Source organism: Hydractinia symbiolongicarpus, chromosome 9 (genome assembly GCF_029227915.1).
Source record: "Hydractinia symbiolongicarpus strain clone_291-10 chromosome 9, HSymV2.1, whole genome shotgun sequence".
Classification (NCBI taxonomy): Eukaryota; Metazoa; Cnidaria; class Hydrozoa; order Anthoathecata; family Hydractiniidae; genus Hydractinia; species Hydractinia symbiolongicarpus.
Window position 1 is genome coordinate 20610500 of NC_079883.1, and position 15719 is coordinate 20626218.

General features: G+C 32.8%; 1 protein-coding gene across 1 annotated transcript; it reads left to right on the forward strand.

The window, feature by feature from the left end:
* The first annotated feature begins 13778 nt into the window (after positions 1-13778).
* On the forward strand, positions 13779-14837 carry LOC130656128 (uncharacterized). The gene is made up of 2 exons (XM_057458945.1): positions 13779-13989; positions 14387-14837. The coding sequence occupies exons 1-2, from the start codon at positions 13797-13799 to the stop codon at positions 14740-14742; spliced, it is 549 nt and encodes a 182-aa protein (XP_057314928.1). The 5' UTR covers positions 13779-13796; the 3' UTR covers positions 14743-14837.
* Positions 14838-15719: the final 882 nt, after the last annotated feature.

Below are 15719 nucleotides of genomic sequence, written 5' to 3' on the forward strand. Positions count from 1 at the left end.
TTTAATTAACAAAAGAAAAATGTTTTACTATCAAAAAAATGAACTTTTCTTTATTGACGATAACTCCATAAAAAACCTTGTGTTTATATGGTTTATATATACGTTTATTCTTATTTTTTCAAAACATAATAAATTCATTTCTGTCGTTTGCCAAAATAAATCCCCGCCAAAATATTTTTTTTGTATTCGCCAAATTAAATCCCCGCCAAATTTTTTAAAATTTATTATTCGCCAAATTTTATCCAATGTTAAGGTAATTTGTTGCTTTGTGACAAGATTTGTAAGAAATGGATGGAATCTGCTCACACTAAGTAAAGAGATTTTCTCACGTTCACCGGAGTATACTAAGAAGGAATTGAAGTGCCAACGAAAACCAAATTCAAAAGTTGTCATGTTTTTCCGACCTTAAATGCTGCATGGAATTCGAAAACTGACTTGGTAACTTTTTTGTGCAACTGAACACGAAGAATTTTTTACACTATGTTAAACAAGGTATGTTAGAAACTACGTATGTTCTTCAACATTTTAGTCAACATAATTTTAAAGAATTTATTAACATGAAAAAATTAGGTAAAGAAGAAATAATACTTCTAAGCACTGTTCTTTTATTAATTGCGAAAAGTAGAGAAGAAAAAACGGCACTTAAACTTGTAGAAAATTTTAATTTAGCGAATAAGTCAATCCTAGTAATTTATTTTCGCGGATTTTTGGTAAGGCTTATTTTCGTTTAAAAATGAATGATTTTAAAAGAAATATTGTGGTTCGATACTGTTCTTAATGTAAATTGCTGGCTTGAAAAAAAAAAGATATTCACTTATTTTTATTTTTCTGAATTTTAATTTTTTACTACTTTATTCGGAGAAACTTTCGTGATTTTTTATGTTCTTATAAAAAAGTGGCCTATATTTCTTATGATAGAAAAGTGTTTTTTAACGATGTAATTTTCTTTCTAATGCATGGTATGCAACTTCTATTTACAAACTGGCTTCATCGTCAAAAACACAAAACAGATCAAACACATTTCTAGGCTCGTCTTCTTCCGGCTCCCACGCATCGTCGTCATCGTCTTTTTGCCAATAACTCGGTTATAAGCCATATATATACATTTGAAACATCATCGCTTTTGTTTATTTCTAAGTTTATTCTAATCTCGTTCCCAGCGTCAGTTTTATATTGGGAGGGCGAGCCAAGTGAGGGCGAGTCAAGAAAAAGCTTTTAAAACCAGCAAATTTCTTTTAAATATTAGTGGATAAACTTTCGCGAATCCACAATTTAGAAAGTTTGTACTGGATAAACTTTCGCGAATGGCCATTTTTGAAAGTTTCGCGAAAAACTGATACCTGTACAAATATTCTAAATAAATAAATAGTTGCATCAAGCCACAATAACAATAAAAACACAAAGCCGTCATCTAAATACCTAAAACATTTTTTATTTACTTTAACTGATTAGCTAGCTATGTTCTACCTTCACTTTAAGAAATTTAAAAATTAGAACTGACAGCAAAAATGTTGGCTATGGTAAAAGGTAGGTGAAAAACATGCTGACTTGGTAGGGGAAAAACATGCAGACATGGCTAGGTCACATAATATTCGATTATTTGAAAATTTCGTTTCAGCCAACTGTATTGAGTTTCTTTTATTTATTAATCCGAGTTAGCTAGCTATCTAACAATAGCCACAAAAAAAATAATAAAGAAAAACCTTAGAGGAATAGAAATTCACCTATAGCGTCCCCCAATTCCTGTTTTATTAACAATTACAACCCGCTGATGTTTTCTGCTTCCATCTGGAGTATTAAGTAAGGCTGTGCAGGAAGTTAAAGACCTTAAGTTAAATGTCAAGGAGTCAATGCGCTAATACGCTGTAGCTTATGCAAATTCTTGCAGCTTGTCATTGCAGGGAGCTGTAACATATATTCATACGTGCTCGCCCAAAACTGTTTTTGTAAATACTTGTAGCCCTTCCCAGCGAGTACACATGTGGAAATTCATAGCTGAACTCAACCAAGATATTTGTGTTATTAGGCTTTCTAAAAAAACAATCCGATTATTAGATTTTCAAAAATGCTATATTGTTTCAGTTTTCTTTGTTTTGAAATATCAAATTGTGAAGACGTATTATAAAATTGTCATTCAATCCAATAACACAGAGGAAGAAAATTATCAGCTGCCAGGGTTATATCAAGCAACCCTGCCATTAAATGTTCAAAACCCACAGTTAGTAACGACCACAGAAAAATTAGCACGCCCTTTAAACTGTCGGCTAAGACAAGTGTTGATATCATTAATATGCGAGTAAAATCAAATACATGAATTCTATTTGCAAAAAATAAATTAAACCTGTACATTTTTTTGTCACAGGCAGAGCAGGCTATAAAAAATCAAGTCTTGTTGTTGTTATGTTTTACAATGTTTATAAACTTTTTCGTGGTAATCAATGACAAAATATTTATGGTATCGAACGCTCGTCTATATTATATTCACTTACGGAAAGCATGCGTCAGCAAGGTGATAAATGTTTTATTATACTTCTTAATAATATAAGATTTAGTAATATTTCAAAGTCTGATATAAAATTACTGAATTCACGTTATGTTGGCAATTTTAACAAAATACCTAACAACTGCATTTACTTATTTGGAGAAAACTTTAATAAAATGATGTAGTGCCAATTTCCGAAATCGTGACAATATACATATTCCTTATACGTATAGTAAAGACCCAATTTCCTTTTATACTAGCTTGGGCAAGGCATATGAGAGATTAAAAGCAAAATATCATATGTTTCTTATCTTCAGTTGCACATCATTTCAAGTGGCACTTTAAAACATTAGATTTTTCTTGAAACATAGTAGCGATATCTATAATACAATGACCATGGCAGAAGAAACTTTGCACTATGATCTCAGTATAAATTTTAACCTTTTTCAATCCTCCTCTAAATAAATGAATTATGTACTGTGGTTTTATTTGCTAATTTTATGAACTTTGTACTATGATCTAAATTTCTGTATGTGAATTGTTTGCGTACACAATTTTTTTCCTTGAAATCTCGCACTACCGATCACAAAAGAACCGCCTTACAAAAATTATTACGGGACTCATGTAATACGGACAGTTCTAAAATAATGCATCTTTGAAGTCCGTATTTCCTTACTTCAGCTTTGGGTTAATTTTTCACTTCCATATTTTTTGACTCGAATCCGAACGGTATTTTTTTTACCACATGTCAGAAGACATTTCTTAAACACGTAAATTCGAAATTTTCTGGTCTTTTTTTAATTTTTGACGATGTTATTTGTATGATTCGTATGAATAGTGATATTTGTTAAATAAAATATAATTCGTTGAATATAAAAATAATTCGTTAAATGCGAAAAAAATATGATTTTTGCAAAAAATAACCAACCATACTCCTGTCGGAATAGAATCTGTAAAAAAAAAAAATTCCGTTCCGAATTGTGTTGATGCTCAAATGTTTACGTAATAGGCGCATGAAATAACGCACGTTCCATGCCTTCGTCTGTAAGCAATTTGTAATAACCGTTCACTAGACTGATAACTACCCGGTTTTTTGTTAACTATCAATTTAACTCTCAGTTTCACATTGTGGTCTGTCTTGCGAGTTTGCTTTGTCGGTTTACCTTATTGGTTTGACTTACATGTTTGACTCGTCGGTTTGACTACTAGGCTTGGTATATCGAGTTGGCGACACGATTGCCATTTGTCTATTTGACATACCGCAGTTGTTTCGCATTTGAACAAAATATATGACTTTTTAAGTTAATCGTCGTTCGCAGCTAATGCCGCCATATTTTTCACTCTAGATTATGCAACAACAAAATCAATAATTTACCGAATACTTTTCATCACACAGTATAGCACTAAAATAGTAGTTATTCTTGTTCTGTCGAATAATCTCACGCAATTCAAGGAAACTGGACTGTACAAAGAGAGTCGTTAGGGCTTCTCCTCGGTACCATGTGATATGACCATTGAACAAACGGCGAATAGAGACCCTAAAGTGTGCCGCTGTCTTCTCACTCAACCAGGAAAATCAGCCATTTCCACGAAATGTAAAGAATCGATGGGAAGTTGAAGCTAAGCCTGTAAGGCTTTATAAAGTAAATTAAAACAAAAGTTCATAAGATTTTTCATTTCATTATTCTTCCCATTGTTACAGTAAAAGAAAAAATCTGGATTTAACTTTCAAGAAGCGGCATGAACAAAACATCTCAAATATCATGAGTACCATCGATGCAATGGTGAACCCACGCGTGGTTTATATGCTCGCGTACTACTGTTATCAGAAAATCGCAATATCTACCTCAGAGAATTACTCTCCCATAGCCTAAACCCAATATTCTAGAAGTTTGGCAACACCAGAAGGAAGTGTGAAACTTATCTTTTTTGGCTTTGTCGTGGATAGAATACAGGTCCGATGAATTCAAGACAAAAGTTCTTTACGACAATCGAGGAATATGTGTGTGTTTTATAGGGAAATAAGAAGAAAAAAGTGAACGAAGCACGTGTAGAGTTTTAAAAATATTACCACTTATCTGTTACTTGCAAATGGGTACTCGAGACAATCATTAAAAAGTTTGAGAGAAAAATCAGGAACAGGACTGATAAGAGCAGTGACAAGGAAGATTCGGAAAATGAACCAGTAGCTACAGTGTGTATGACATATATACCAGGGACAATTAACATACTTCGTCGGGTATTGAAAGATCATAAAATAAAGCCAGTGTTTCACTTTAAAAACATGCTACGTAGTATACTGTCGCATCCGAAAAAAAAAATATGTCTAGAGAGTCAATGTAGCTAATATTGTCTACGAAATCCCATGTAAGGATTGTGATGCTGTTTATGTCGGTGAAACAAAACGAATGTTTAAACAACGTGTGCAAGAGCACAAAAGAGCCGTACTCAACGCAGATACAGACAAAAATGAGATTGTGGACCATAGCTGGAAGAATGATCATGTTATTGACTGGGACAATAAAAAAATATTATAGACCGAGAGTCTGGTTGAACAGCAAGAAAAGTAAAAGAAACCATAAATAGTATAGACAGAAATACACATATCAATAGTATTTCCTATCAACTTCCAGAAATATTGTTACCCGCACTTCGGAAAGCGAACATTTAGGAAAAAGTGCAAAAAATGGTTCGGTACATACTTAACAAAAAACGAACTTTTAGAAAAAGGAAAGATTTTAATCAATCTATTGCTTCCATCTGGGTCTGTGAAAAAGTTAATTACTTTAATTGCTGTGATCTGATTGGTTAATTTCGATCCTCTAATTAGCTGTAGCTGTCGAAACGTAGCCTAGAATAAACTCGCTTGTTCATGACATGATAATATTTATATTATTCAGCACGTGTACAGCTTTTCCAGCAAGGAAAGTTCTCTGAAGAATTGCTCTCACTAACTTTCGATGCTCTGCAAAAGCATGTCAAGCGTGCGAACTACCAGGCTTTTGTTTGGTCAACTTTCTTAGCAAGCGGACGGAGCGGACGTGTTTTTAAAACTTAGTAAAACTTGTTGTTTAACTGTTGACAAATGGAGTTTGAAAATATTGTTTTAAATTCTGTTAAAGAAATACATAGAAGGAAAAAGAAAGCTGACTATGACAGCATAGTAACTAACACAAAAGACTTGCATCCTGAAATTATTGAGCAAACGCTAAAAGATTTATGTCAACAGAATATATTAAACAAAACGGAGAGAAATGGTACAGAAAGTTATTTATTTGTGAAACAAGTAGAAGAGGAGAAAGAAAATAGCACAGACGAATCTTTTTCAGAGGAAAAGAAAGATGTTGTTGACGATTTAATCGAAGATAAAAGTGGATATCTGTACGAGGAAGAAGTTAAAAATTTTGGCCAGTTTATTAAATTTAAAAGTTTGACAACACAGGTTTGCGATTTAAAAGAATTTATTTCGTATAAACTGAGCAAGATCGGGGACAACTCGTCAAATATTTTAATTAAACAACTGAGGAGTGAAATAGATTTCCTTAAAGAAGAAATAAAGGATTACAAAAAATTGGTTAGCGAAATTTTAAACAGTAATCAACGTGATCATTCAGTTGAAACGTGTAAACATGTGGAACCGATTAAACAGCATAATCAATGGAACAACGTAATCAAAGGTCCCTCAAGGTTTTCTACAAATAAAGTTAATAGAAATGAAGAATTACATCATAACAGATTTAACGACCTAAGAGTTGAAGTTAATGACGATTCTAATCAACAAAGTTGGGGTGATCAAGATTGTAATTTTACGAAGGAGAGTCAAAATACGCACCACGTAGATGTTAACAACCATATTCGTTCGTCAAATATCTTTAAAAATAATGTAACACACAGACGAAGACCCAACCCTGTTATCAATCCGTTTCCCGAAAGAGATCAATTAGCTACGAATCTTGAGCATCAAAATGTACACCATTCTAAGAAGATACGGATAATGACCGATAGTATACCAAAAGGTATTCGAGTGAAAGAATTTAATGAGCAAATAAAAAATGGAAATGTGAGATTTAAGATATTCCCAGGAGCAAGTGTCGAAAACTTAAATTATTACGTACAACCAACACTGGAACAAGAAAAACCTGATATTGTCGTTATCCATGTAGGAATCAACAATCTTTTATCAAGTCATCTAAATGCAGCGTCAGATAACAAAATTGCCGAACAGATCCTGGACATCGGGAAAAAATGTGTGCGTAACGGAGTAGAAAAAGTTTTTATCTCTGCCTTGGTTACGAGCAGACGTGTCGACTCTGATAGAATAAACAGTATTAACAAACTATTAAGAGAAGGATCCGATCTACACGGTTATGGCTACATCAGACACAACAATATCAGAGAAGAACACCTATGGAAAGATGGCATACATTTACGAGAGAATGGTAAGATAATGTTAGCACGAAATTTTATAGCTTTTATAAATAATTTTTTAGATCAGCAGGGGTATTCCATAGGCTTGGACTAGTTTGCGATGATAATAAATCTGATATTCCTGATGAATGTGTTGGGAGTCAATATAGAAATGATCAAAATCCGACACATAATTCTCACCAAAGTTCTTTAGATGAAATACATAAATTACGAATTAAGTACCCTTCCAATCCTCTTTTAGGCTATTTAAACATTAATAGTCTCAGAAACAAAATAATTGATGCAAGAGAAATTCTGACAAAATTTTCACCTGATTATTTTGTATTTGCTGAAACCAAACTAGATGAGAGTTTTCCAAACGAACAATTCTATATTAATAACTATGAAATTAGAACTAGAAAAGATAGGAACAAAAATGGAGGAGGGTTAATTGAATATGTTAAGAAAGGAGTAGCCTGTAGACATGTTAATGATTTGGGTATAACAAATAATGAAATCATTTGCTCAGAATTAACGATAAGAAATAAAAAATGGACAGTTATCAGTATTTATAGACCACCTCATTATTCAAACTTAAACAACTTTTTTGAGGAATTAGAGATAGCTTTAAATAAAGCTCTATCTAAAGTCGAAAACATAATAATTATGGGTGATATAAATATCGATTGCCATAACTCGAACGATTCTGGTTTCGAAACCTTAAATAATTTCTGTGATATTTTTAGTCTTGAAAATCTTGTCAAAAACAAAACCTGTTTTGCTGGTCCTAACGGAACAGCTATAGATGTCATTCTTACAAATAGACCCAGATGTTTTCAACACACACTAACATGTGAAACAGGATTAAGTGATCATCATCAAATGGTAACAACATTTTTAAAATCTCATTTAGCACGCTTAGCATCCAAGAAAATTATTTACAGAAGTTACAAAAATTTTAATGAAGCCAATTTTTTACGTGATGTTGAGAACGCAAATTTTATTTGTAATAGTAAAGATCCTGAACTGAATTATGAAAACCTCATCAATGTTTTCACATCTATCATAGAAAAGCATGCCCCACAAAAGCAAAAAACTCTGCGTGGAAACGAGGCACCATTTATGACAAAAGAGTTAAAAAAGGCAATATATACAAGGTCTAGGTTCAAAAATAAATACAATAAAAATCCTACTTCTGAAAACAAAATCACGTACAAGAAACAGAGAAACAAGTGTGTAAATTTACGCAAAAAGGCTATCAAAAACCATTTCAAAAGGGTAACAGAATCAGGTTTTATTTCCAAAAAAACGTTTTGGGAAACTGTTAAACCCTTGATATCAAATAAAAGTGGAATAAGCAAAGGAGATATAGCGATCGTTCAAAATGAAAGTTTAGTTACTGATAAAAAACAGTTAACCAAACTTTTCAACGAATACTACATCAATATTTTAGAAAATTCTTGTGGCATGAAACCAAATCCTATAAAATATAAGAATGTAAATGATAAGTCAAAAATGATTGAAGAAATTGTTGATAGTTTTGAAAATCATCCAAGTATCATTAAAATAAAGGAAATCAATGATTCTAACAACAATGAGAACTTCACATTCCAAGAAGTTGATGAAAATACAATTTCTAAACTGTTTAATGATTTAAACACCAAAGTATCAACAGGTGAAGATACAATACCATCAAAGCTGGTAAAATTAGCAAAAAGGCACCTAGTAACGCCACTAACAGATGCTATAAATAGTAGCATAGTTTCAAACAAATTTCCAAGCAAAGCTAAGCGAGCTGCTGTAACGCCATTGGATAAGGGAGGAAAAGATAAAACTAAAATATCAAACTACAGGCCTGTCAGTGTTTTAAATGTTTTTTCTAAATTTTACGAAAGGGTTATGAAAGAACAAATAACCGCTTATATGGAATCAAAATTGTCGATTTTTCTCTCCGCCTATAGGAAATGCTATAGTACCCAACAAGTACTAATTCGCTTAATAGAGGAATGGAAGAGTAAACTTGATAAGAATTATGTGGTGGGTGCGATCTTGATGGATCTTTCAAAAGCTTTTGACTGTGTACCACATGACTTACTAATTGCGAAACTAGCTGCTTATGGATTTGACAATAAGTCTCTTCAATTCATTCTATCTTATCTTACTGATAGAGAGCAAGCCACTCGAATAAATGGGATCTATAGTCTATTTCAAATTATCTTATCTGGTGTACCACAAGGTTCTATTTTGGGACCTATCATATTCAATATATTTATAAATGATTTGTTTCTTTTTATAGAAAAATATAAGCTACATAATTACGCTGATGATAACACAATATCCAACTTCTCAAATTCTATTCCTAATTTGATAAATACTTTAGAAAACGAAGCTAAAACTGCCCTCTCCTGGTTAAAAGAGAATAAAATGATTGCAAACCCTGAAAAGTTTCACTCGATAATTCTGACAAAGAATAAGGCAGATAATTTAGGTCTAAAATTTAATATAGGAAATAAAACTATTGAAAGTGAAAATAACGTGAAATTACTAGGTGTGACTATAGACAATAAATTAAATTTTGACAGACACGTTAGTGATTTGTGTCGCAAAGCATCAGCCCAACTAAATGCCTTATTTCGATCTAGAAGTTTCTTATCCTTTCAAGCAAAATATATTTTAGTTCAAAGTTTTATCTACGCAAATTTCAATTATTGTTCCCTTATATGGCATTTTTCTTCTTCTAAATCTTTATCTAAAGTCGAAATGATACAAAAACGAGCATTAAGATTTCTGTATAATGATACGGTAAGTACATACGAAAATTTACTTAAAAATTCCAGCAAGAGTCACATGAATGTAAATCGCTTACGGTCATTGTGTATAGAAATCTCTAAAACTATAAATAACAGCAGCCCTCTTTTTATGAAAGATATATTTTGTTTAAATGATAACGGTAGGACAGTCAGAGAACAAAATACAAATAATTTGGTAGTCTCAAGGAAAAGGACCGCGACTTTTGGAACTAATAGCTTATCAGCCCTGGGACCAAAGATTTGGAATAACCTACCATCACATTTGAAACGATGTGACAACCTTAAAGTTTTTAAAAGCATGATTAAAATGTGGGACGGATCTAAATGTAACTGTGATGAATGTAAGGTCCCTTTATAGAACTTTGTTGTTATTATTGTTTATATATATAAAAAAAATGATTTTATTTAATTGTAAACATAAAAAAAATTTAGTCGATTTAGATTAGTTTTCTTAATTACTTTTTTTTTGGAAACTATTGTAAATATGTGAATAATCGACTTTAAAAAAAAAAAGAAAAAAAAAAAAAAAAAAAAAAAAAAAAAAAAAAGTTTGGAGAAGATCTCTTTACATGAATATTGGTAGCCCTGACGTGAAGGCAGACGGTGATCGTATTGCAATAGGCTGGATGGATGGAGGTTGTGCAGTTGATATGTTGGAGGAACTGATTAGCTGTAGGTGCAAAAGTGGTTGTAAGAAGAGGACGGGCAAGTGTTTGCAGAATGAGCTGCAACGTACAACTATTTGTAAATGCTTGAAGAACGGTAAGACCGAATAGAATGATGAAGATAGTGAACAATGTGATAGCGCTGGTGAGAAAATGGGTGATGTGGATAACAACATGGACGAAGTCGACTTTTTGATGGAGGAGTGTGATGTTGATATAGAAATACTTCCGTGAATACCAGTGTTTTTGTTTATTGTACTGTAGTGTATCGTGTTGTTTTAATTGAGATATGGTTCGATTTTAGGCTATCGATAGTGAAATGAAGTCGTTTCAAATTAAGATTTATCACTTTAACTGTAACTCTACTGGCCCTGCAGTAAAAGCATGAAGAAAAACCATTTAATTCTAGGTTATCGATTCACACTGGATAAAATACGATGATATTTTATTTATCGCATTTGTCTTCAAGATTATGAATATACTATTTTTTTTTGTTATAGATGTTTTTATGTATTATATTCAATTTTATAGCTGACAATGCCAATCGTAATAAAAAGGTTTTAAAGCAATGGAAATCACAAAATCGATAAAACACGATAATGCACGATAAGCTAATTTTATATCACTAATTATTTAAAACTGCGGGTTTACCAGCGTAGTAACATTTACTTTTTGGAATCAGCACAATTAAAAGTGGACAATTACGTTGCAACCACCAGAAAGAGACGCCGTACTACCCTCTACTACGAAGAAATACATCCCTAATTTGCTTTTACACAAAGAAATACGTTCTACTACAACATAGTCTATAGAAAAAAACTTTTTTTTCTAAAGACTATGACTAAAAGCTTCTACACTCTACGTCAAGCTACTACAGTCTACTACACTCTACTACAGAGAAATACGCTCTACTACAGAGAAATACGCTCTTCTACAGGCTACTACACTCTACTACAGGCTACTACACTCTACTACAGAGAAATACGCTCTACTACAGAGAAATACGCTCTTCTACAGGCTACTACACTCTACTACATTCTACTACGCTCCACTACAGGCTACTACACTCTACTACGACCTGCTACAGAGAATAAAATACTGCTACACATCGCTACGAAAAATTACGCTTTACTACATTGTACTACAAGGAAAGAAAGGTCCGGCTACACTCGACAACAGACACTGATGAGCCTCACTACAGTGTGCTACAGGAAAATACGCGCCATGCTACACTGTTGTATAGAGTCTAGGCTATTATGTGCTAAAAGCGGGGCATATGGCGAAGAGGAAATCATTATCTCCAGAAGGCTTGGAAAGTACATAGGTCTAACGCATGTTGAATATGTTATCTCCTTCATATTCAGGAAGTAATACGTGGACGACTTACCGGGTTTTTGGTTTGGCGTCGCTGTTTAAAAGGCAATGGGGAGGGTGTCCGACACAAAGTCGGGCGAAAATATTTGTCTTGCTTTAGCCGCCCGACTTTGAAAGTTTTTGCCCTAATTGGTGCATGTATGAAAAATTACAGCACTGATTGAAAAAAAAGAGAGCATTTTTTAAGTGTTTTATTGGCAAGAAATAAAGAAATAATTTACGACGAAATAAAGTGAAACTTTTACCATAAGCATAAGAAAACCACTGTATTGCAAAAAAATGCCTTTTGGTCAGTTTTGTGCTTTTAAACCTAATTAAGCGCAATCGAAGAGGGCGTTTTAAAATAATACTTTAAGGATAGTTTTAAGAAAAGATAAAAAAGGACGCTCCTATTAAACTAGCAGCCTTTATTCGTAAAGCTTTAGAACTTATTAAAGTTGCGCATTTACATTAATCCCGACTTACTTTGAGCATAGTGTTTTGCGTGTTTTTTTTTAAGAAAGAAATCAAAGGTACCGCAAATCCTGGCGCGTAGATAGTGTGTAGTTACAAACCGTTTCCTGATGTGCGCCACCATCACCATACTCAAATTGGTTCGCCAAAGTGAATTTAGAGAGACCAAATATCAAGTATCTGTTGACCACGGTATATTACCAAGATGTAACAGTATAAATTTCTAAGGGGTCGGAATTTAACTTGATGATAGAGATGTATATTCTGCCATTTTTAAAATTATTGAGATCATCATACTGCGACAATCTGTATTGTCCATCTTCTTTGGTTGTCACTGGCGTGCAAGATTGTCCGTCTTTAAATCGAGGGATTACACCATTAGATATTCAGCATCAAATACCTTTCTGGTTTAATGATCATATGGCATCTACAAGATGTGGTCGAAAATCGCTAACGCGCCATTGAAATATTATTTCAATGGCGCGTTAGCGATTTTCCTATTGCTTTTAGGACATTAATACTGAAACAGGGTAGGTTTTCTTTTTAAAATCACCAGTTACAATAAAATTTTAAAATTGTTTTTATAAAAAATAATGTTTGTTTCTGTAGGCTAACCTCGCAATTTTGTAATGGAACAAGAAAAAACAAACCAATATCCTGTCCTAAATTCCCGCCACTGCTACCAGTCCACATTGCCGAATCTGGTAGCGGTAAACAAATCACAATAAATTCGTTGCCAGTGGAAATTACAGTGGCCATTTCAAGAAAGACAACTAGAGCGAAGGTCTTTTTTCATGAAAAATAAGATACATTACATTTTTAAACTAACAAGCTTAAAAAATGTCAAATTTACATTTTCATATTATATTCACACCTTCTCCTTTTTGTAGAAACGAACTGATAGCTATTACACTTAGGGACAAGTCACATTACACTGCAAAGCTCCTTTACAATGGAAGCTGATACTTCCACGACGGGATGAAAAACGGATTGGTCGCTCAAAACCGCGAAGTGTTACCAGATGGTTACACACATACGTATCCTTTATATGGTATGATGTATAATGTTAAAAAAATTTATTGGTTAACACGTGCAATTTAAAGGAAGCATGCAACACAATGATGAGTTTTACTTGTTTGCGCTTTAGTGCGAAAGGACGGACAGAAGACGCAAATTTTACGAGGTTTAACGAATAAATGTGCTACACCAATAGCCAGGTAAAAAAACATATACTTAATAACTTGAACTGAGATACTTAAAAATGCTTTATTTTGTACAACTGATTCTTTAACATCGGATTTCCCATTTTTTGGCACATTATGATCAAATTTATTATTGCAAGTTAACTAAAAAAGGTTGTTCCATTTTTTATATTTAAGTATGTTTGTATAGATGATAATGCCGACGAAGACAGAATATTTCAAGCTGCAGAAATTTTAAGCAACCTTCATAATGCAAATACAGGTTAGTTTATATATAAAGCATTTGTCTTGATTTTTTTATGCCCATCTGTTTAATGTTTACCATAAAATTACGTATTTCTATGTTTTACGAAATGTTTCTTATTAAGTGAACACAACCGATGGCTTTAATAGTACGAAACCCATGGATTTTGAAGTAGAAAATGAAGATCAAGATCCTTATTCTATTGTATTTTTTCTGCTTTTAGTGTCGCAGGAAAGAGGACTTGGAGAAAGTATGTGCCACACTGATGATCTTGAACAACAATCTTGTGACTTGCCTTCTGTAAGTTATGTTCAAGAAAATACATCAGCTGACGCGGAAGAAGATCATACCGGTAATAATTATAATCATAATTTTAAGAACTGGCTTTTATTTCCACGAAGAAAATTGCGTAAACGTTTTGTTATAAGTTATTATAAAATGTTTACATTTCACTTTTAAAGAATCGTCGTTAAAAGCCTACTATAAAATGGACGAATATCAAAAATCTCAAATGTTACTTTCTTGGTTTGTTGGTGACTCTAATGCCTCATTAATTGTTAGTGAAAATGAAGAAGCGTCATTAAGCTTACTACCAAAATCTACTAAAAACATACCTGATTCCGTGCGTGATGACCTTGTGCAACCACGTATATATTGCCGTCCTATGCTAATGGTGAATTTATCAAACGTATCATATGTATTTTTCATTTCCTCTTTCGATTATTTTTCCTAAATTTCTATTTTTACAGAGAACGAAATATCTGACAAAGAGAATGAGTTAGAGACCGAATGGACTGATTTTCTTAAAAGGACCCTTAAGGACGGAATTCTCTCTACGATTGTGGAAAAATCAGCAGATTCGCACCACAATATCCTGTTAAATCTTAAATCAGGTGGTGCTTTTCAGGTTGCTGCTAACATGCACGAAATTGAAAAGAGAGACCCAGAATTTGCTCTACAGCTTGACAAGTGCTTAAAAAGCTCGGCACCAGTAGAACTTATTGGTTCCTTCTTATCGAAGAATTTTGCTGACGAATTACTATTTGGTAGTAAAAGAGTAAGCATGTTACTGTACGTCCAAGTGAAGCTTTTTACTCTTTTTTAATTTCAGAACGGTTTATGGTTGTAAAACGCAGTCATATGACGCGTATCTGTGTTTTTATTTTTATTTTGACTAGCGTTATATTTGGTATTATGTTATTTTTGACTTCTTCTCATTTTTGTCCTTAGCTTCTTTCAAATATTTTTTTCTTGGCTTTTTTAAGCATTTTTCTTTTGTACAACCTACAAAGTCGGTCGAAAATCGTCAGTATTAAAATGCTCCACTTTGGGTGGCTTTTACTCCTGCCCAAAGTCAGTCAAAAATCGTCAATATTACAATGTCACTCTATTCTGATCATGCTTTTGCCGAAATAGTTGCAGATTAAAAGTTTAAATTTTGGTTAAGTATGTGTTCATAAGAGCGAATTTTCGTTAAATTAAGGCCTAAAACAAGAATCCCTGCGGCTTAAAGATTTCCACCATTAGCAATAATCTGAAAAACTACTGAACTTTGAAGAGGACTGAGTAATATGGGGGAACAAAATCATTGAATACTCTAAAATTTTAAAATTCAATTTTTGATTATTATTGTAACTGAAAATCATAGCTAACTTAACTTACATAAAGTTCATTTCTCTATAAGAACAATTTTAAAAGAAAAATAATAAACCTGAAAATTCATGAACAATAAAAACAAAATAAGAACAACGGCAAGGCTGAAAATTTATCGATTTTTCTTTTTCTCTGAAAAACAGCTTGGAAAATATTTTTAAAGGTTGCAGCAAATTTTTTTTACATAATGAGTTACGAAAGGTTATTTTCAGACTACATAACCTTATTTTTTCGTTTATAACAAACTTGTCACGATTTTATAAACTGTAAAAGATTATCTTTCATCAAAAATATTCAACCTCAACAATTCCTCTTTAAATTTCAGTTCTGCTGAATATAGCTTTAGTCGACGTGCTTGCAAAATTGTTCAGAAGGAAATGACGAAATTATTAAAGGGAAACGTTAATAACATCAAAGATGGCGCATTAT

Coding starts and splice junctions, on each gene's coding strand:
- LOC130656128 (XM_057458945.1), top strand. CDS start 13,797: ATGGATTTTGAAGTAGAAAATGAAGATCAAGATCCTTATTCTATTGTA. Junction 13,990..14,386: donor CGCGGAAGAAGATCATACCG/GTAATAATTATA, acceptor CTATTTTTACAG/AGAACGAAATATCTGACAAA.